Consider the following 23,723-nt stretch of genomic DNA (forward strand, 5'->3'; position numbering starts at 1 on the left):
TATTTGCCCCACTGTATGTACTCGATAAGGAAGAAATGTGAGACCAGGTATTTTTCGATGCACAGAGAGGGCAATTTTGAAAAAGGAACATATTTACCGATACCCTGGGCATGAATATTGCCAACTTCATACTCAACAAATAAACAGATAGTTCCACAGTCACTTTAAAATTTGGTATCAGCGTCACTTCCTGATCATCTTCATCAGAGGGTTAAATTTCCTCTTATGAGTCGAATCTGAGTCAGCCATTACTTGATGAAGTACTTCGTCAACTTTAACAAAAAAAACAAAACAAAAAAAAAAAAAAAAAAAAAACCTCTCATCCTGGTAGGTTTTCTTGCTTGAAGTCTACTCTGCTCCCTTGTATCCTCGACTGGGGGCGGTTCTCAAATGCTATAAACTACAAAACCTTGAATGAAAATGCTCACCATAACGCTCAGGTTGAAGTGGCAGATGTCTGTCATCTTTTGGTGCAATGTAGTAACCACATGAGGCACCATATTTGTATCTCTAAGTGTTTTATGGCCAGACTGAAAATGCAACTCCTCTCAATGTCCTGGAGAGGGATTCATATTTTGTTTGATGTTATCTGTAAAGTGACACTTTTCTGTTGTTCAGATAACAATCATTGAGTCAAGTATTTTCTTACAGTGGACAGAAGGGGTGCAATACAGCTGACATTACTTACATATTGTATTTCAGTTTATAATTAAGTAGATAAGTATAATGTAATCATCAAACTGTAGATACTGTTATGGTCCGGTGAGAGCTCTCGATTTCCTGGCGATAACAAGTGCAATGCAGGCTTATTATATTTATTCTCATTAGATTATATGAAGCATTCAATTACTCTGGCACCAGAGGCATTTTAGTATCTCTGCTGAGCCGGAAGTGATGCAATCACACTGGCCCAATTTCCAATGATATTTAAATTATTTTATGCGTGGATGGACTGGCCAATTGGCAAGCAATTCCTTCCATGAGAATGTTTTATTTATAATAAAATTTTTAAAGCATGTTTTTGTCAACGTACTGTATAAATAGGGACATGCTGTCGAGCTATTTGATAACATTTCAGAATATGTATGTATATGTGTGGCTTTCCTGCAGAGTCCACAGTCTGCTAGTTGCCACCTTTTCTTTCTTCTTTATTTAATAAGCATATGCATGCAAATATAAGCTATTTTCTTTTTCTACAGGTTCAGTCCAATTTCACCATAATAGCTAAAAGTTGAAAATACATAGAAACAGTCAGTAAACATTATTTGTGACTTTTTGACTTTTTACTTGCTGTTAAATAGCCTTGGACTTTGACCAACTCTATTGCATCTTCATTGAACCAAGGTTAAAGAGTTTAGTATTTCTTTTTGGGCAAACAAGTCAAATAATGTAGCTTGTAGCAACACGGGGGTGAGGGTTGATGGGGGAACTTTGGACTAGTTCCATTTTGGAACAACTCTGAACTCAATTTTTTCATTCAAAAAAATGTGAACTCAACTTTGAACTGTTCACGTGTAAGATTTATTTCACCTACACTTTCTGTGGAAGGGCAGAAGTTCCATAATACTGTTAGTCAGCACCCCAAATTTATGGCTTTCACAATTTCTATGTTTTGTAGTCATCACCATTTTGCTGAATGTTATTAGTTACTGCATCTGGCATCAAAGTGTTTCCAATTAACAAATGCATACGTCTTGAGATGTTTTTCCATTAAGCATTACTTCCCGTGGATAAGCAGTGCGGAAAATTAATTAAATAATTACTTCCCGTTATTACATTATCAGGAACATCTGCTTACTTGCTTGGCACAGATGCAGATTGTCTTCGGGCCTTTGGTAAAAGAAAAATAATTTCGAGAAAGAACTCACATACGCATTTTTTAAAAATTAATTATAATTACATTGATCTTACACGTTGGAATATTAATTAACAATAGTCAGCCAGTCATTATGATATTGCTAAACACATCATAAAAGAGCGTACATATCAAATAATCAAATGGAAAGTGGTCATTAATTCATGAAAAAAGACTGGACACCAGCAAATTTGAGTTCTCTCATTTGGAATGCTTAATCAGACCTTTACTCTACTCCATTTCCTTTTCCATGCCTCTGTCTTACCCTAGTATTGTCTTTAGTATGCAATACATTACATGTTCTGTTGCCTTTAAATATGGCCACTAACTTGTTCATGACTTATAACTTGTTTAGGCATTAAAAAATATTGAGTCTCTTTGGTTTTAGTCCAAATACATTTAAAAAGGCAAGGGAGTATAAAAACCTGTCCTCACTGAAAATGTCAGATGTCAGATTGCGTCTTTATACATTGCACGTACAGTATGTGAATTTCTGGCATTTTGCCTGATAAAGTAAATGCCACTTGCTACATTGTTATGTCTTATGTGAGCAGGGACTAAAAATACCTTAATGAATAATATGATATCAGAATACTAATTCTAAAAGGTGGTTACTCCTCTTTTGGATTTCCATTCACAAATCAACAGTACGGATTGCGCACTCACCCTGCCCTGTCATACAGTAGTCTTTCCTGTCCTATTGGTTAGCTAGTCTATCCCTTTCACACAGGGAGGGCCCTGGGTAAATATAAGTTGTGACTATGTAATGGTACTTATGATTTTGCAGCATATACAGTGCTGTTTATTGAATATTGTTTCAATATTCCTATTCCCCACGCTTGTTCTTTCTGTCTTTCAGTCCTTAAACCCATTCTGTAGAGATTTTTTTTTTTTTTTTTTTTTAAACAACAAATGACAAACAACAACCTTAAACATTTTGACAATCAAGAGTATTTCAAACTACCCTGTGGAACAGTACAAAAAATACTTAAGTATACCATGCTCCTGTTTTTTTTTTTTTTTTTTTATTTGAATTTTGAAGAAGATATAATGACTGGTGATGAATGTGACTACGAGTTAGATGAGGGAAAAAGTCAACAATAAAAGAGGTTTGATTGCAGAGCTTTTTAAGAAAAAAACAACTATAATATAAAATTAGGATTCAGATTCATGCTAATTTGTTCAAATTGTGTCTCTGGGAAAATACTGTATACTGTCTATTTCTCGCTCAAGTGGTCAAAAGGAAACCCTTGTAAAGGAATGCAAAATCTACTCTAACCTAAAATTATGTCATACTCAGACACTGGCACTCCACCTAATAGTGAATCCATGATCCACACGGACTGAAGTTGCAGTCGTATCTATTACCAGCACCTGCAGATTAAAGAAATGAAAAAGAGTGACTGATACATGTAGATTTGGGTTAGCCTTGTTAACGCTCTCTAAAAATGAGGGGCCATATTAGCTCAATGTCTCATTTGAACAGATTGTTTTAAAATGAAATGAAAGACTAATTTTAAAAATCATCAATCATGTCAGAACATTGTGTCCTTAGCCTGTTAATGTTTGCCATATACTAGTATATTTAGACTGAACATACAATGATCCCTCGTTTTTTGTGGTTAATGCGGACCAGAACTTGCGGCGATCAGTGAAAAACCGCAAAGTAGCGCACCCCCCCCCACATAAAAAAAAAAAAAACAAGTGTTTTTGATGTATTTATTCAAATTTAGTATTTAGTATTCACTTTTGTTCCCAAATTATAATTTAAAAAAATAGATGTGTGATATGTATATATTTTTTTTAATAAATAGTTTTTAAGCACTTCAAATTTAATAATTATGAAAAGTTTTAAACCTGTTACCGTCCCAATGAATTCATTTTAAACAAGAATAAAGTACTGTACTGTAGTAGAAAAATGATTGGCTTTATTAAATGCTTCGGTAACACTTTATAATAACTATCCGTTTACTAGTTAACAGATCATTAGTAAACTGTTGATAAATGATTTATTGTTGATTTATGAAGTATTTGTTAACAGTTTGTTAAGCATTTACAGGGTGTTCTTAACCTGAAACACAGTTTGTGTAGAAACGTTTCAAGTTTTTGTGTGTAACGTTTGGCATTTCTATCTTTTCAGGTTAAGAAATGCCGTTCACTTCAAAAGAAAAGGCATTTTGATAAGGCATTTTGCAGGCAGCGCTCATGTTGCACATTTATGAAAATCTGCCATAGAACCGACAAATATTTGTACTTTTCTTTGTATATTTAACCAATAAAACGTATGACCTTCGACATAAAGTGTATATAGTTTAATTAAGATCCATCAACCAGCATGGGCATTTAGAATGGGGTCAACCATATTGGAACACCCTGTAAATGCGTAACAAACTGTTAACAAATACTTCACAAATCAACAATAAATCATTTATTAACAGTTTACTAATGATCTATTAACTAGTAAACGGATAGTTATTATAAAGTGTTACCAATGCTTCTGTTACCTCCCTTGGCTGTGACTCTAGGAGTGACATGTGGAAATTACAAACTGGTCAGGACCATTTTTAACATGTGGCGTTAATTACCGTGAACACAGCACGTCCAGCTGCCTCAAACGTCGCCGCACACACACTATCATTCCAGCGAGCGCACCCTTATCGGTCCGTCCGCGCATTGCACACACAGAGCCTGTCTGTTCCAGGGCAGCCCTTCATTGAGTGAGTCTACTCAGATCCTCTCACTTACACACAATGAGTTGCCACAGCAACTGTTTGACAAGTTAAACAATGATTGACGCGTGTGGCGCTTTTCAAGCCCGTGACTCTGGCAAGATCAAACACAAACCTCTGTCATCACTGTTAACTTTAATAAGCAACTCCAGTGAAGGGAGAGGCGAGGGAGGGAGTGAGAGTGAGACTAAGTGATCAGCTCGAGACAGCATTTTTTTTTTTTTTTTTTTTTTTTTTAATCCGCGACGGACTGAGGGCGCAAAGTTTGAAGCCTGAAATAGCGAGGGATAACTGTATTTTTTCTGCATAAAATCTTTGTGGTATGTGTGTGGAGATCCTGGTAAAAAAAATATACATGAATATTAAGACAATTTGATGATTTTTCAGTTCTATCAGTTATGATGCCACCCTAAACCTGATCTCTCCGTATTGTTGTTTGAAAGTACAATATTTGAAATACTCACCTGAGTATCAGCATTATAATAAGGTGTCAGATCATGTTCTGTTCCATCCACCTCTGTCAGAGTTACTCCTGTGATAGTGCTCTCCACCCCCCACACTTGTACTATGCCAAGAATCAAATGGTCAGCTGCAAACAAGCCGTTGTGAATCGTTTTACACGACAAGGTGTTCTAGAAGTGAAAAGACAAAAACACATTGGGAAAGAGGGGGAAATTAGTAGAGGTGTGCATCGGTACTGCCCTCACGATTCGATTCGATTACGATTCGGAGGGCCACGATTCGATTCAATTCGATTCGATTCGATTAAGAGGGTCACGATTCGATTCGGTTCGATTCGGCAATGCATTGCAATGCCTTAAAGCCTGGGATGCATTAAAATTCTAAAGCAAAGCATATTTTTCGTGAATCATGAGGCAACACAAGCGGTCAGACATTAATCAACTTTTTATTGGCTCTTGTGGCACTCCTGGTTGAAGTCAAATGAAAATACTTTTAGATATATATTTCTTTTAAAAAAACAAAAAACTGATCACAGCATTTAATTGGTGATTTGAATGAGACCAGGGCTTTCTCTTTTTTTTACACACAGTAGCAGCCTTTCACACAATGCAACATCTGAACTCCTGTGCAAAATCAGTAATAGCAGTCACTGTATTTTAGTCACAACAACCCATCGATAAAAATATTCAAGTAAATATTAAAGAAAGCGATAAAGAAGATATTGTAGTGCAGCAGCATCTTTATCGCAATATCAATCCAGGGATCAGTTCAGTTGCAAACAAAACATCCAACTAAATTGCAATGTAGAACAAAAGTAAAATGTAGGCCTAGCCCACTATATATGTGCAATCAACTTAGAAATGCAATTAGTAAGTACCACATAACAATAAAAAATAATGAATTAAAATGAAGTGCAGCAGCATTTTAGCAGCCATAACAATCTGTTTCAACATGAGGAAATATCATTTTTTTGCAATTGAGAGAGCAGAGAGATAGTAGAGGTTAGATGCGGCCTAAAAAATCCAGCCCGACCCGATACGGCCCGCTGGTATTGAAGCCCGACCCGGCTTGGAGTGACGCAAAAAGAAAAAAAAAAACGCAGCAGCAATTTATTTTTATTTCTTCGAGATGGCAGAAAAAACGCATGTTTCTTAATGTTTAAATAGTCTACATATTTTTGTGATCATTATAGAAGCAACGCGTTAACGAAATAACACTGGGAAAGTTTAATATTTAAAAAAAAAAACATCTGATTTTGCAAACACACAGAGGAGAGGATTCAAAAGGATCACATTTGTGTTGCCTTTGTGTGCATAAAAAAGTGTCTTTCGTAACGAATTCTCAGTTGGCAGAAAAAAAAACGCAAGTTTTCTTCATGTTTAAATAGTCTCCATATTTTTGTGATAATTATAAAATCATTTACACAACGAAATAACGTTGGGAAAGTTTAATATAAAATAAAATAAAAAAAAAAACGAGTTTGCAGACACACAGAAGAGAGGATTCAAAAGGATCACATTTGTGTTGCCTTTGTGTGCATAAATAAAAGTCTTTCGTAACGAATTCTCAGTTGGCAGAAAAAAAACGCAAATTTTCGTAATGTTTAAATAGTCTACATATTTTTGTGATAATTATAAAATCATTTTCACAACGAAATAACGTTGGGGAAGTTTAATAAAATAAAATAAAATTAAATTAAAAAAAACGAGTTTGCAGACACGCAGAGGAGAGGATTTAAAAGGATCACATTTGTGTTGCCTTTGTGTGCATAAATAAAAGTGTCTTTCGTAACGAATCGCAAGCGCCACAGCGGAGGAGAAGAAGAAAAAGCGGGCAGCGCCACTGCTTCATGTGAGTGCACAAGCAAATGCACAATACGGAGAGCCTGCTCGTGGTTTTATCCCATTTTTTTTTATTAGTCCGGCGCAGGGCGGCCCAACCCGACCCGACCCGAACGTGAATGCGTAACATTTTGGGCCCGAACCCGAACCCGAACCCGGGCACAAGATCTAACCTCTAAGAGATAGGACATAACATAACAATGGCTGAAGCGGAGAAAGAGGGAGCAAGAAAGATTCTTGATGCACCTAAGACATTGAAAGCTGACATCTGGAGACATTTTGGCTTCTATGAGGTTGGTGGGAAACTTGACCAGAGTTATGCAGTGTGTAAAAAATGAAACATGACAATAATAATACAAATGGGGTAACCAAATCCATTGCATCACCGGAATTGCGCAGGGAAGATTTTTGAACGTACTTATATATTTTAAAATGCGCTGAATCGATTCGGCTTGTTGCCCGCATCGAATCGAATTGTCCATGCCCCGCATCGGGATGCATTGCCGCATCGATTATTGTTGACACCACTAGAAATTAGTATTGTACACCATTTAGAACTGAAGAGACAAGTTTGTTGTAAAGTTTGATAGAAAAATGTAGATAACATTCTATGCATAGAGTTCAATCTCCCTGTGACTAAGCATTCATCAAGGACCACAATGTATACGTAAAGTATTTAAAACATTACAAAATAGATATGAATGAATACAAAATCATTAGTGCGCTTTGCTTATTACAAACATACATAGCAGAGCTACAGGACCTGCATATCCGTGCTACTGGTATTGACCTTGAACAAACCGTCTGCTAGGAGACCATTACATTAATTATCTGACATCAAATGGCGTGGTTGAATGGTCACCAATGACCGCCACAGGAGCACAGGATGGTAGTAGCCCTTCCATACAAGGCCATGCTTTTTGGATAATATCCACAAAAGACAAAATGTCCAAATGTGAAAGTGTGATTTTGCCAAGTGGATCCAAAAAGAAGAAATGAATGGGATTTTTTTAACACACTCATGGTAGAACATAAACAGGAAGACTCAATAAACACTCAATAAACACATAATAATCACTGACAAAGCGAGGTAGAACACAAGTATATTCAGGGAGCTGATTGTCATGGACACAAATAAATATATGCACTATGTAAAAACTACTACTTGAACTGAAGGCTTATGATATAGCACAACAAAAGTTAAAAAAAAAAAAAAAAAAAAAAAAAAAAAAAAAAAAACTTCTGAGCCCCAACCCTAGATCTCACAAGTGCTAAAGTGTTAGGAGCACGTACTACCCACCCAAAGTCTGAAATTAGTTGATCGTTTGAAAATACTACTAGCTGGTAATAGCACTCCTAACATAGAATGCTGACTATTTACACACATATTAACATGCACACACAGACTCTATGATCAGTGTCATCCAAAATGGCATGTGATGTGCTAATCTTTGAGGCAGGATTGACTTTCTTGACGAACTTTTCCCCATCCCCTCACATCTGTCTGTTAATGCACACAAACACACACTCACACAATGAAGCTTTCTTTTGCTTTCTTTTTCCGTTGGCTGATAGACGGTGTGTCTGCTTTGTCACTGTGTGAAATTGTTTTGGAATGAGCATGACAGTAGGCAGAGGACAGCCACAGATGTTTGGCTTTGGTCGCTCTGTGTGCCTGGGTGTGCATGTAGGGGGTGGCGTGTGTGTGTATACACTGCGTTCCGCTTTATGTTTGCAGGTTCATATGTAAGTGTTTGGGATTAAATATATTCATTGATGTACGCCCCTTTTTCTTTATAATGTGAGAGCCTTGATGAAAACAAATTGAGGCTTGGTGAGAGGCACATGCACAGATAGAACCCTAGAGGCCCTTTTGCACCTGAAGATAAAAGTGCCTTTTCTGTTGGAGCATCAGTGTTGTCACAGATTACTTAAAAAAACAGTAATTTAATTACTGATTACGCCTCAAAAAAGTAGTCGTTACTTTACTGATTACTTTATTATCAAAGTAAGTCAGTTACTTTAAAAGTATTTTTGCGCTTACTTTTTTCCAATTTTTCTCCCTTTGCTGCCCCCAACTGAATGACAACAGAAAAATGTCATCGCATGTAACTGACTTTCCGATAATTGAATTTAGAGGGGAGGATCAGAATTTTTCACATAAGGCTTAATGTTCGAGTTTGCGGAGGTTTAATTAGTCGATGGAGTTGATTTCAACCAAAATTGACCTGCGCTAGCTCAGCCACTCTGGAGCCCTGAAACTAACAAATAACTGACAAACTGCGTGAAATTTGTTGAAATGAACTCCACCGACAAATTAAACCCTGCTAACTCGAAGATTACGCCTAATGTAAAAAATTCTGAATTTCGGGTTCGGGTTAACAGGATATCAGTGCTAATGTAAAACAATGCAAATTGACTGCACAATAATCAACAGCACAAAAATGAAGTGCACAGTGCAATAAACACAAAGGTGGGGGTGGGTGCGCACAACCTGGAAGTACACCGTACACAAACGTGGTCAATTTTGCCACAAAACGAGGCGGCAACTCAGCACTTTACACTCAATCGGCCTTACAACACATCCCAAAGATCCTGAACGAACACGTCACCTCACAGCATAAATGTGCAACACAAATATGATGTAAACAATTCTTGCCAACTTGGAGCGATGTCTACCCCCATTGCAACGGCAAAGCTACAAAACGACCGCGCATGTAGGGGGTCCAACCTATCGCTGGAACCTCTCCAGAATGAAAGAAAAATACTCACGTTCATTCATGGACGTTCACAGATCAACATTCCCTCGCACATCTCAAAAGGTGGCTGCATTCAGCTCGAATGTGCACTGCGCTGGCACATGCCTTTCTTATTTCCCAAAACACTTAGCGCATGTGACTCGAGATCAAAACAGGAAGTAAGTGTGAGCGGTTACCATGGAAATGAACACGTATCGGTAACATTTCTAGCATTTTCTATTCAAAATGCTTGTCGTACATGACTCCAATATTCTTCATTCTAGATACATTATGAGGCAATTTCAAAATAGTAACACAAAGACACTAAGGAAACGAACTTTAATCAGATTACTGGTTAGGAAATATATACGCATCAGATTACTCGTGGTTCGGCGGCTGATACCTAAAGAATAGAAATTGAGTAGGAATTAACTTTTTTTCCCCATGAAAGAACAGCATTTTATCTATCCTTCTCTTTTGGTAGGTTCCACATTTTAAATGTCATTAGAACAGAATATTCTCTGGGATTTGAAAAATCAGTTAAAATCCTGGCAATGGGATGTTGGCTTTTCTGAAAATGGCCGTCAGTGAATGCCTTAAAAAAAGCTATTTAAAACTCTTTGGTCCTGTGTGGAAAAGTAATTGACCTAAAAAATGGTTGTGCAACCCTCAATTGCAACAAATGTACTTAGGCATTCACTGTAACTTGTAATGATTCTTTCACATCACTGCAGAGATATTTTGGCCCACTCGTTCTTGCTGAACTGTTTCAATTCAGTAACACTTGAGACTATTGACTATGAACGGCCTTTTAAGTTCAGACAACCGAATTCCAATTGGCTTAAATTCCGGACATTGACCAGGTCACTCCAGAGGCTTTAAGAAGCCGGAGATCCCTTAGAAAACCCAGGGAACCTGTACACTGAACAAACAATTTCAGAACTATGAGGCGGACGTGCTAACTACTCTTCCGGCATGCCACCTCTCCAAAGGCTTTATCTTGTCTTTTTAAAGGCATCCATTAATTGACTTGCTGATTTTTTGGGGATAGTTGTCCTGATGCAGAACCCGAATGCGCTTCTGATAGAAGTCACGAACGGTAAATGGTGTTATACTTGTATAGCGTTTTTCCACCTTTCAAGGTGCTCAAAGCGCTTTACGAGCTGATGGCCCAATGTTCTCCAAGATTCCTTGGAAAGAAAATAATTAATGGTTCTATCAATCGCAGCAGTCATTACGCTCCTAAAATGTCAAGGCCCAGACTATCAAAGTTACTACTGCCATGTTTGATAGTTGGTATGGTGTTCATTTTACAAATGTTTTTATATTTACATAAAATGTAAAAAGGCGCAAATTTGGTTTCCCCGTATAAAAAAAAATAAATGAAATGCTTCATCTTATCCAGAAAGTAATATAAACCCATTATAAAACATTGTAAATTATGTCTACACGTATAAAAAATAAATAAATAAAATGCTTCCTCTTATCCAGAAAGTAATATAAACCCATTATGAAACATTGTAAATTATTATCATAAATTGTCATATTTAATTATTTTATTTATTTATTTTTTTTAGGCGCATTGCTGCAACTATGACATTATGGCGATTATGTAGCAGCACGGGTGACAAATTGATGTCAAAAAAGGATCATAACTCCATGCCATCTTACCTAAAAGGGGCAGCGCATATCTGTTTAATGTTAAATAAGTCATCTTTCCCAGGACTGCTGCTTCAAAGTATACTTCTAATAAGGAAAGTGTTGAAGCTCCAAAATAAGTCACACACATTCCGTTTCCTTGGTCTGGACCAATTTCTCTGAAGGCAACCTTTCACATTTACCATCCACTACTTATGGCAAATCAATGAATTACACTATGGCTGCATTAATAACAATAGTGACAATAAAATGAAGCAACGTGGCATTTAATCAGCCTCTGAACTCACCGATTCTACGGCAAATGAGGTCAGTAGATATTGTCCTTTTCCAACTGTGTCTGTGGGGAGAAATGTTAGTACAGTATGAATTTATGAATACAAACTCTTATAAGCAATTTGAGCAACATATACACAGCAAAATCAGTACTATTCTATATACGATGCTGTATCAAACCAAACCAAAACAATCCAAACCTAGTAATTGGATGCACACACCATTCAAAAAATTAGTTTTTTTGTCATTAAACTTCTCAACTTTTTATAGACAAGTTTCTGAGGTACTTCCGCTTTACTTCCTTATGTCTGCCTACAACTTCTGTTTTCAATTTTTTTTACCATTGACTTCAATGGCGCTGGAGTGGCATCACTCACTAAAAACCCTGAAAAATCACGATTTCGAAATACCGCATCGTTCTGCGATCTTGACATGGGAAGACAACATAAAGAAGTGGCCGAGAGTGACCACAAGTAAAATATTATCATATTTTGTTGACTTTATGGCAGTGGATGGAAATGCCATCAGGAAGCTCCGAGGCATTCCAGTACCTGCACAGCCACAAACTTAGTTGGATGTTGCCACCCCAGTCTCATCTGGCTAGATGGACCTCTTCTTGTTCCTTTACTCTACTGCATCTTTACAGACTGTAACCCCGTCTGCTAATACCCATTAGCAGTCCTGGTGCATCCTGTCTATCCGTCCTGGGAGTGGATCTCTCCTCACTGTGGTACTCCCCAAGGTTTCTCATTTTCTCCCAAAGAGCTTGGAGTTTTTGGAGTTTTTCCTTGCCGACATGGAGGGTCCAAGGACGGGGGATGCCCAGGACTTGAAGTTTATTTATTCATCTTTGTTTACTTCATTTGCTGTTTCTGACTGTGTATCATATTGCCTCTGCAACACCCCTTGAGACAAACTTGTTGTGATTTAGGGCTATACAAATAAAATTGAATTGAATTGGATGTGTCCTCATCCACGAACACAGGAATTTTGTCTTCATGAAAGCTGATGTAGTACCAAGCCAGTCCCTCAATGCTCTGTACCACAAACCATGGGTGCTGGTAACACCGGACGGAGACGTCAAAACTACAGGCTGTACATGTATCGTGGATCCCGGGCGTTTGTGTCGTCATGCTGCTGCTGTGTTATGGAAGGTATGTTCTCCAAAAATACGAAACCTAAAATCTGGCGCATCAAACGACTTGTTGCCTTTTCTATTGACATTACGATGATGATTGTATTTATGAAGTTTAATAATTTTTACTACAACTACTGCTGCTGCTAGCCTGTTGCTAATCAGTACGTGCTGGATAGTACCACATAAATCCAGGTGTTACAAGTTTTTGTTCGTTTGTTTGCTGCTGGAAAAGGCTGTTAGGCAAGGGAAGACAACTTGACTTGTACTTTGATGGACATATATCGAGACCATGTGTGTTCTAATTTGATGATGGATGGCTCGACTTCCGGGGGCGACCGAGAGCCAGGGGCTGGGACAGACGTTAATTCGCCTCGCGGCGGACTGTCAGCTCGATCCCGAGATCCAACTATGAACTTTTTAATTGCAGCAACTTTAAGATACGCTATTGGAGCTGGAATTACCGAGGACAGCGGGAGAAAGCCCATCTGAATGCTGCCGAAGGTCTCGTAATGTCGGGTGAAAGTTTGGCTCCCTTAAGCTCTGATGTCTGATAACACATTCCTCGTATGCTAAACCTTCATTAATATTTTTCTAATCATTTTATAAATTGTGATTTATTGACCAATGCACATTCACCAATTGTTTTAAATAAAACAAGAAATGGAATCATGTTGTCCAATTTTTTCTATTGCGATCATTATCTGCAATAAAAAAGAATGACATACTATTTTTGTTTATATGTACATACTTTGTAGTATTTCCTTGTAACAACAAAATCCGTGTCAGCCCTTCTGCCTTCGGCAAATGTAATAAAATGTGTAATTTTATCTCATTTTGGTCACTCAAGTGGTCGGCGTATCACTGTATAGGCTACCTCACGTCAACACAGGCTGACAGGTTGTTATAATTTTGTCCACGAATGATCAAGGAAGTGATACGAACAATCATACAGTCTCATCTACGTCTCATCTACATCGTGCCGAATCCATTTATGAAGATTCCGTGAGTTTCTCTGCTTAAATTTTGCAGTTTTAAGTTTGTCAAAACACTGCTTATTTCAGCCGTAATAATGTTGTTTTTTCTCAACCGGAATTTCGAGGCAAACATTGTCAAAGATGGCACCACCCATATTTCGCTCAGGAAACGTGTCTATACAATGTCAACTAACTTTTAAAAACACTTGTTATTTGAATGTGTAAATGATTATGTAGCTTGGCTGGATCAAATGACTCATGAAGCCATGATTTCACCGTTTATTGAAAAGCAACTCAAAAGAATGTGAAAACAAATCATGAAGTGTTTTACTCACTTAGAAGAGTAAATAATTTGTTCACTAAACTTGACAGTATACATTGCCGTGGGAAGGAGGGCATAAATGCTGACCATGATAAACATTTTGAGTTATCAAAATGTTATTTACATCAATTGCTAATACTGAAACCCCTACAAAATGTAAGATATGGGCCACTTTAGTAAGTGAAAAGGTCAATTTAACATGACAAATTAGACCTGAAAATGAAAGAAGAAAGAGGTAGGAGAGGAATAGGCAAGGGACATTAATTTATAAACTTTCATTAGTTTCCTATTTTGGTAAACCATCAATTGGTAAAAGCTTTTCAAGTGCATAAAAAATGTATCTTGGAATGTGCGATTACATTTGTGCATAGAAACATGATTATTAAATAATAAAACTTTTAACTTAAAACTATTCTTGTTTATGTGTGAATTTTGTCTCAAAATTGTCACAAAATATCAAACAAGACTGATCCACCCTACCACCACTGCTGGTAGGTGAACAATATTTTCAAAGAAGCATGGTTCTTATGAGCCCTGTGCTTACCTATTCCTTCACCATCGTCCCAGAAGAATGACCCTTGAGCAGTCCCATTGTCACTCAGGGCAACGATCAGTCCCAAAGGATTCTTTCGGCTGAAATAGAAATACTGGTCAGAGTTGTAACAGTCAAGGCACTTGCTATACTTATATTTTTGCTGGCAGGAACACACCTAATCTCTATTGCGCTCATTCACACAAAGCTCTCTATGTAACATTTTGTATTTCTCAAGCTTGCAATAACCTCTTTAAACCATTCGACACAACCTGGGTTGAGACTCAAAAATGAGTTCCGGATCACTCTTTTTATTTGCTTGTAAACATTTTTTTACTGCTCATCAAGCATGAAATACATTATTTTATAAGATGAATGGGCATTATATATCTCATTATCACCATGTACAGTACAAATGAATAGGACATTCTGAATTTGGGTTCCAAGATGAATGACTTTAAATATTGGGTTCAAACCATGTGCCGCAAACATACTGGTACATTTTTGTTAAACACCTGGTTACGGGTTCTGGAAGCTATTCCTGCTGACTTCGGGCGAAAGACTACACTTTGAATAGGTCACCAACCAGGCCATAACAGGTGATACAATTTTTATTTCATTCTGTGGTTGTTTATAACAATTGCTGTACTATTACAAATTCAATGTACAAGAGCAAGCAAATCTCATTGCTACTCAAACGACACAAAAGGGAACCTATTCCACCATTAAATGGGTACATACAGTACATAATGCCACAACACATTCTCATTCATCGATTGTCAAACCTGTCAAATGGTGATAACCAAATACCTCTTGCCTTCCCTCTTTTCTGAGAGGTAAACATATAGTACACACTGTATGTGGCTCTTCAGTACATTCATGTACTCTTTAGTTATATGATATATGCATTTACCTGTAGTATGTTGTGTTCTCTGGTTTTTGCCAAGGTAAAATGTATCCTCCTCTGACATGGAGATTGATGTGGTCCATCGGTGCGGGCATCAAGATCATTTCGCCACGCACTTTGATGTCTTTTCCCTAAATAAAAGACTGAAAGTTACATCTACGGTATATATCATATATCCCTTGGATTTCTTTTTTTTTAACCTATTTTTTTGCTTCCTGCTACCCCATTACTTTAACTGTAGCAGGTAGATTTTGTAACTTTGCATTCAGACCAGCCACGTTTGGTCGTGTGACAATGCGTCACTTGCGCTACGCCCGTCATCTAATGATGTTTTGTGTTCACACCGAACTTAATGTCGCCAAAAGTTGAAGTCAGTGTCACCCGAAGTACTTTCAGGTCATGTAACGTAAAAGTAAGTATAACCTCTTTAATCTCATAATTTAAAGGGATCCTCAGACTAAAAAAGGTGTAGGCTTTAATAAGCCACAATTGTTCTCTTTTACTGAAATGTTATTAGAAACACATATAATATTGCCATTCATTTAAAAAGCTATAATATTTAGTACATGTTTTGACCTATGGAGGGCGCCATGTTTTACGCGCGCAATGCACGCTGGGGGTGATGACGAGGTTGGCCTAAGCTGGGAGAAAAACTGTGCTAACTAGCAAGCGAAGCTAGTATGACGACTGGCATGATTTTGTCAGATTCTGCTGCTGGTCTGATTGTTTTGTTACAGGAATGTGGGATGAATTCCCAATGTCGTAACTGCATCCAATTCCAGCTCATCAGCGGTGTCTTTACACCGATCCTAGGTGGCTTGTGTTGACTTGCTGCCATTTGAGATTTTGTATATCCCTTTGGTGTTAGTGGCATCATGCCTTGTTTTTTTTTGTTTGTCTGCCTCTCACCACAATTTTCCCTCTTTTTTTTTTTTTTTTTTAATATTTTTTTCTTTTTTTTAATTGATCCCGACCTACTGTCACGGTCCCTTTTTGTGTCTCCCTTCTCGCGATCGCGTGAGTTTTTTTGTGTTTTCAATAAACCCTTTTTACGCAATCCCTTTGTTCTTGTTGTCTGCTTGCTGTTTGAAGTCGGCCACGTTTTTTAATTCAGTGGTCAAGCCGGCCCCAATTTATTTTCAGTAGTGTTTCCCTTTTAGGTTTTACCGCACAGACAAACAGTGCATGTGGGTTGCGATTGCTGTATTAGGAAAATCAGAACCTAAAAGTCATGTCAAGTCTAGTCAAGTATAGTCTTGTGGTCTAAGTGTTCGTCCATCACACGGGTCCGAATTCCACTGGATACTTTCATTTAATTGCTTTTGCTGCTCGTTTTGTGAATTATCGAGACTGTTGTCCTGCTCATCACTTTTCCGTTCGGGGTCAAATTGGAAGGGCAGAACCAACAAGATGTTTAAGTAGCTAACGAGTGACACTGTGGAAGTACGGCAGCACTGCCCAGTGACGTCACCGCATTGTGTCCTCAACATTAATGGCTAGTTAAACTAATTTTTCAAATTTTATAAAAACGAAAACAATATGTGGAAGTTTGAATATAAAATTATTATAATTCATACTAACATTTATCTTTTAAGAACTACAAGTTTTTCTGTACATGGTTCCCTTTAACAACTTTTTTCTCTTAATCTTACTTCAATCTTCTAATAATATGCCAAAAGTAATTGTCTGTTGATACAGACCAGTGGTCTCCAAGCAATTCCACATTAGACAGCAATGGGTGCACGATTTCATTTCAACAAAACAAGACGACACCTTTGTACTAGGGTTGGGAATCTCTGGCATGAAGCTGATTCGATATGTATCTAGATACACAGGTTACGATTCGATTAAAAAACGATACATTTTTTAGGCTGAGCGATTCGATACGATTCGATACAGTTGAAGAACGATACGGTTCGATACAGAGTGAAAACGATACGATAGTAAACATTTGTTGTGTGTGTTCGTACAGTATTTTAAAAATATAAAAAAGACCACATTTTTTAATAGCAAAATTAAACAACAAAATTTCATACCAATGTTATATTTTTTTATGAGAAAAAAAATAAGGCTTACCATATGATCGTCATTTTGTTGGATGGCATTGATAATACAATAAAACTCCAGTGACAGACAACAATAGAGTGCAGTAATTTAATAACTGTATTTCCTGGTGTTTTGAAAACAATAGGTAAGTAATTTAAGTGCAAACTTTCAACGTAAACATCTTACAAGCAAAAAATATTATATGCAGCAGCTCTTGAAAAAAAGAATTAAACCTGTTAGAGTTATCATAAATAAATAATAAATTATGCTTTACCACTGGTATAACTGGGGTAATAAAAACATGGCATTTTAGACAGACAGGTCTATAATCATTACTTTAACTTTATACACACCAAGATCCTTCACTTATGCCTGTGCTTCCACATTTTATTTATTCCTCATCACTGTCTATATCTCTTTTGAAGGGCAGATTTTTCTTGAGGAAGATCAAATGATCCACATGTTCATGTTTAAGTAGACTGCGTTTCGTGGAAACAATATCTCCAGCAGATCGTGCTGCCCTTTCCACCATTGTAGTGGGTTATTTTCAGGGTTACAAACTCACGATCTCTGTACCGCTTCACACTTCACACTAGCTCTGTCCCATGCGAACAGATCTGGCTGCCTTCGTCACTTCAAAGTCCGACCTTTGTTTTCCTGAGTGCGTTGAAAATCAATCGCTGCACGTTACTGACATGGTGCGCAAACTCTCCATTTTTTTAGCATGTTGCTGTGTTGCCACTACTAGTTTCATTTTGGCCTGTGAAGAAAACACTATGGAGCGTGCGTTACAGTGGTTTTGTTAGCTCTCGCGTTGTTACAACACGCCCGTGACGATCGGGTAAAGATGGCGACTACTAGCGGTTCTGCCGAAATGAATGGGAAGTTGAGGCAACTATGACGGCGGTCACAATCTAAGTGCGCTGTGTGGTGAATGACACAAGCGCAGCATGTGAGGTAAAAGCTAAATTATTATCATATTAAGCAATGGATTGAACTAGGCATTAGAAGCCGATTCTTGTGCTCACGATAGCCGAATTCTATCTCTACTATCGGTTCATTGAATATTTAATGGCTCATTACTGCCGAATGGTAAGTTTACTATCGATACAGCTGTATCTCTCACCTGTAAAACCGGATATCCGGTCGTATCGGTTTATCGTTCTCAAGCTTACTTTGTACCAATCTGTTTGGACTTTTGTTGATTGGAAGTTGAGGAAGGTTCTGGCTTCGTCACTTAAATAAGAAAACATATTTGATTTGCTGCTTCCTTGTCATCACGGAAATCTTTCGTAGAAAGTTCAACTCAGCCATCTTTTCTGCGGGGCGAAATCCTACACACGATATCGTGGGGCGCAAACTGATGACATTGCATCGCACATGATGCATGTTGCCGGTCGTGAGGCTGCCTGTCTCCCTTTCACCCACGATTACATTGACTTTGTATGGGAACTCATCACGCATTGAGAATGGTTAAGACCAAAAATGCATTGCTCCTGTTAAGACACCCTGTTTAGATTTTAGTTGATTGGACAACAATTTTTGTATACTTTTTAAACTGTGTTTTTTTCTTTTTCTTTTTGCACCACACTGTTAGTAAACATTATACCTCACCTCAATGTTGTTATTCAGCAGTTTTACAGCCGTTTTGTTAAATGCCAATGATTGAGCAAGAGAAGGGTTTAAATGTGTTCTCTGTCACTAACAGATAAATCTGTCTTCCTCATACATTACATACAACTGAGCAATACATTTGGTGATGGACGCAGGTTGAGTTTCAAGTGAGAAACTTAAATGATACTACTGAACCTCGACTTAAGTCAAACATTTAACGTTATTAAATGTGTTGAGCCCAACCACAATAACTAATAATAATAATTAAAAAAAAAACACAAAAAAGCCTGCTTTTATTATAATCATGCAGCGCAGCACCATTAAATACCTAGGGTTATATAGGTAGCAAATACAGACATAACTACATAAATATTGAAATAGACATAGTATATGTCTCAAAGGTGCCTCAATGCAGATGTATTTTGATTTAAATTTGAATTTGATACTACTGTATATTGAGATTTTTCCAATTCAAAAACAAATACAGTGTCTTGCATCATACCAAAGTTACTAACTCTATGGACTCACCGTGTGAAAGTCATACCAGCGATCATCAGGAACATAGGCTTCTATTTGTGTGACTCCCTGCACATAAGGTCAGAGTTAGGTAAGGTCATGAAAAATAAATATGCCCAAAAAGTAAAATAATGCAATTTTACATGGCTTGTTTTGTATAAATGTGCGTTTTGTGTAATATTTGCAAAAATTGTATAATTACAAGGCCAATACTGTCTACTGTATACTGTTCCGTCTTGCAAATTCTGGAAATACTTTTTTCCACATAAACTTGAGCAAAGGAATAAAGGGAACAAACTTCATTAAGCTGTTTTAGGGTCAAGCCATTTTATTGTGTTCATTTTTGGAAAAAGGTTTTAATTAGGGCTGTCAAAATTATCGCGTTAACGGGCGTTAATTACTTTTTTTAATTAATCACGTTAAAATATTTGACGCAATTAACGCAGATGCCCCGCTCAGGGAGTTTTAAATGACAGTACACATTGAAACGCTCACTTGTTGTGTTTTATGGAGTTTTGCCGCCCTCTGCTGGCGATTGGGTGCGACTGATTTTATAGGCATCCATGAGCATTGAGTAAGTAATTATTGACATCAACAATGGCAGGCTACTAGTTTATTTTTTGATTGAAAATTTTACAAATTTTATTAAAACGAAAACATTAAGAGGGGTTTTAATATAAACTTTCTCTAACTTGTACTAACATTTTTCTATTAAGAACTACAAGTCTTTCTATCCATGGATCGCTTTAACAGAATGTTAATAATGTTAATGCCATCTTGTTGATTTATTGTTATAATAAACAAATAGTCCTTATGTACCTTATGTTGAATGTATATATCCATCTTGTGTCTTATCTTTCCATTCCAACAATAATTTACAGAAAAATATGGCATATTTTATAGATGGTTTGAATTGCGATTAATTGCGATTAATTAATTTTTAAGCTGTAATTAACTCGATTAAAAATTTTAATCGTTTGACAGCCCTAGTTTTAATATTTTTTATAGAAAAGAAAAAGGTTGTTTGTGCATACCGGATCAAGGGCAGGGCTTATAAGAAGAGCAGGTCCCCAGAGAAACTGTTTGTAAATGTCCCAAGTAGTTTTATCATTCACAAACCTGTGGCACATCAGCAAAAATTACATTAAACATGACTAAAAATAATGACGGCGTAAACTTTCACATGTCGAGGTTCCTTAAGAGTTGAGATGTATTACTATGCAAGCTAAACAGTTATCCCCTTTCTGTTGAAATGCAAATACGATATTCACTCATCATGTTCTACGAGTATTTTTCTTTCTTGTATTTTCCCTTTTTTTTTTTTTTTTTTTTTTTTAAAGAGTACAGGCACGTTTATTTGAATGGCAAATAGTGTTATATAGCGCTTTTCCACCTTTCAAGGCACTCAAAAGAGGGCATTTATTTGAGTTGACACTCTTATTTATTCAACTGAATTCCCCAGAAAAAATCCCAAACACGTTTGGTAGACTTTGGTGCACTTACTCATGCAGTAGTGGTCTCACGACTGTATTTCCTTTGGTATGAGCATCATACATGAGCGTATACAGGTATGGCAGGAGTGTGTAACGAATGTTGAGGACATTTTTGGATGCCTCTGCGAAGTTTGAGTCCCAGGCCACAGGATCTTGTCTCTGCAAACAACACATATTTAAGAAATAATCATACAGTACATGAGCAAACACTGAATATATTTAGATTGTGTTTTCCCACCTATGTGGTATGAACTGAAGAAAATTAACTATTCTTGTAGAGATCCAGATCAATTAATTATAACACTGGGATGTGCGCATTGTACATGAGAAACATTCCGACAGTAAAACATTCTAACATATTATACCCTTGTACCACATTTTGAGAAACCACCGACCTAAAGAATAAAGAATGCCAGAATTGTCCTTTTATCCTTTCTTCTTTTTTACCTGTTGCATCTTGATCTTTATAAGTTTTTGATTCCAAGCTCCAAAGCTTAGATAGGGGTAATCGTCCTACAGAAGTCATTCCATTTAAAAGCCATTATTAACCAACGAAATAATGAGGTTCGTGTGTATTGGTGATTGGTGGGTGCTGTGTAGTGGTGCTCCGATCACCTTGAGAATTCAATTAAGCTCCCCACCTGCAACACACACATATACACCCTTGCCCCCTCCACACACTTGCGCAAACACAAACTGTCCTGTCGAGTACTTCAGACTCCATTTCAGAGAAATTTTGCCTCGTGGGATCGATCCCTGGACAGGCCTTATTGGATTTCTCAGATGTGTTACAAAGCACTTAAAGGTCACTCCAAGAATGAATGCCACCAACACAACACCACCAACCTGCTGTATCTCTTTGAAGACTTCAGTGTGTGTGCTTGTGTATGCCAGCAGGCGTGCGTGCATGCAGGTCTGTATTTTTTTTTTTTTTTTTTTTTACAAATATTTCCCTCTCGCCAAACAAAAAACAGAGTCTCTTAAGATATTCAGGTTTTCATCTTTTCATCGAACACCCGCGCTTGGTTGCGGTATTTATACACAGTTAACACCAAAGGTAGGCAGCAATCTAGTGAGGGCAGGTAGTCGACCTGACATTTGTTCAAATTTTGAAATTCTTTGTTCCACTCATAAAATACAGTGATTATGCAGTCTTACTGCTGTGAATGTGAGTTGACTAAATTCGTATAACTCCCAGGTACTACTCTTCTTGTATCATGTTCTTATCCATTTAACAACCCTTGCTAGGGCTAATTCTTTGTTTTGAATAATGATGTAAATTTCAGTTTGACTTTGAATGTTTTTTTTGTTGTTGTTATTAGGGCCCGAGCACTAAGCGTGCGAAGGCCCCATTGTTTTGCAAAGGATTATTATTATTATTATTTTTTTTATCATTATTTTATTTTATTTTTTTTAATTTTTTTTTTCAGGGCAAATGAAAATGGCCAATTTGGAGGCCTGAACATGCACGAAAAGTCACCAAATTTAGATAATTTTGCAATGTTGCAAAAAAATGTAACAAAATGGCTCAGTGGCGCCCCCTCGAAATTTTAAAATTGGCCTATAACATTAGGGTCTGTCAGCGTAGAGTGATGAAATTTGGGGATTTTCTCCCTGTACCGGGTGCCGGGGAGGTGCCCTCTGGTGCCATACCGCGCGCCCCTCTTGGCCCGGGGGTGGGTTGTGGGGGGTGCGCTTCCCTCCCCTTGGTCTGTTTCCGGCCATGTCCGCCTCCCTGGGCCGCAGCAGCCGCGGCTGCCCCCCGGCCGGCAGGGTCGTTGGCGGGGCCTCTTGGGGCCCGCGGGGCCTAGGGTGAGGCTTGCTGTCCCTTGCCGGTGGGGTGGACGCCCCCTGGTCGCCGGCGCTTGGTGTGGCGCCTGCTCGGGGTGCGGGGTGGGTGCTCGGTGGGTGGGAGGGGGGTGGGCGGTCGCAGAGGCGCCGTGGGTGGTCTGGGGCGGGGATTGATCGGGGCCCTGACGCTTCTTCCGCCCTGGGGCCGGTGGTTCTGGTGGACGGGGCCACGCCCGCGGGAGCCAGCCTCTTAACTCACGCACTTCTCACTTCGGCACTGTAAATATTTTTCACCCTGGCACTTACATGCTCATACATTTCTCCGGGGAGAGTTGGGACGGGGCTTTACAGTCCCAGCCCGACTCCCCCCTGTTTTTAATGCACCACACACCAAGGTTGTGGGATGGTTGGGACCTGTTGGGGGGGGGGGGGGGGGGGGGGCTCACGGCTGCCTCCTCACCACAGGCCCCGCCATCCCTGCACCTTTTTTAAATGCACCACACACATCATACTCCACAGGAGAGCTCCGGCAAAGGGCGGTGGGACGGGCGGCTGGACAGAAACTCCATGCTGCGGTCCCACAGCCCCAAGCCAAGCTCTCCTATTTTAATGCATACATTGCATTACCCTCCCCTCACACTCCCATCACGGTGCTGGGTGATGGCTGCCAGTCGGGAACCTGGCAGCCACAGTAATAGGGTGGTAGGTGGGTCCCACACTTTTTCTATATGGCGTGGCTCCCGGGGTGTGGCCTCCCCTCTGCCTCGGCTGCCGGCCACGGGAGTGGGTTGGGGGGTCGGGTCTCCGATATTGCATCGCCCCGTGGCAGTTCC

The 23,723-nt window shown here is 38.5% G+C and overlaps 1 protein-coding gene across 4 annotated transcripts in view; it reads right to left on the minus strand.

The window, feature by feature from the left end:
• Nucleotides 1-322: 322 nt before the first annotated feature.
• The window catches only part of si (sucrase-isomaltase), a 120,332-nt gene continuing 96,931 nt past the window's right edge, over nucleotides 323-23,723 (minus strand). For all 4 annotated transcript variants that reach the window (XM_057839545.1, XM_057839544.1, XM_057839543.1 and 1 more), the window contains exons 41-48: nucleotides 21,110-21,258; nucleotides 20,641-20,725; nucleotides 19,619-19,675; nucleotides 15,437-15,561; nucleotides 14,536-14,624; nucleotides 11,572-11,621; nucleotides 5,049-5,216; nucleotides 323-3,229 (exon numbers count right to left, since the gene is read on the minus strand). In XM_057839545.1, coding sequence (XP_057695528.1) covers nucleotides 3,152-3,229; nucleotides 5,049-5,216; nucleotides 11,572-11,621; nucleotides 14,536-14,624; nucleotides 15,437-15,561; nucleotides 19,619-19,675; nucleotides 20,641-20,725; nucleotides 21,110-21,258 — 801 coding nt within the window. In that variant the 3' untranslated portion in view covers nucleotides 323-3,151. The remainder of the gene's footprint in view (nucleotides 3,230-5,048; nucleotides 5,217-11,571; nucleotides 11,622-14,535; nucleotides 14,625-15,436; nucleotides 15,562-19,618; nucleotides 19,676-20,640; nucleotides 20,726-21,109; nucleotides 21,259-23,723) is intronic.

This window comes from Corythoichthys intestinalis, chromosome 6 (genome assembly GCF_030265065.1).
Source record: "Corythoichthys intestinalis isolate RoL2023-P3 chromosome 6, ASM3026506v1, whole genome shotgun sequence".
Taxonomy (NCBI): domain Eukaryota; kingdom Metazoa; phylum Chordata; class Actinopteri; order Syngnathiformes; family Syngnathidae; genus Corythoichthys; species Corythoichthys intestinalis.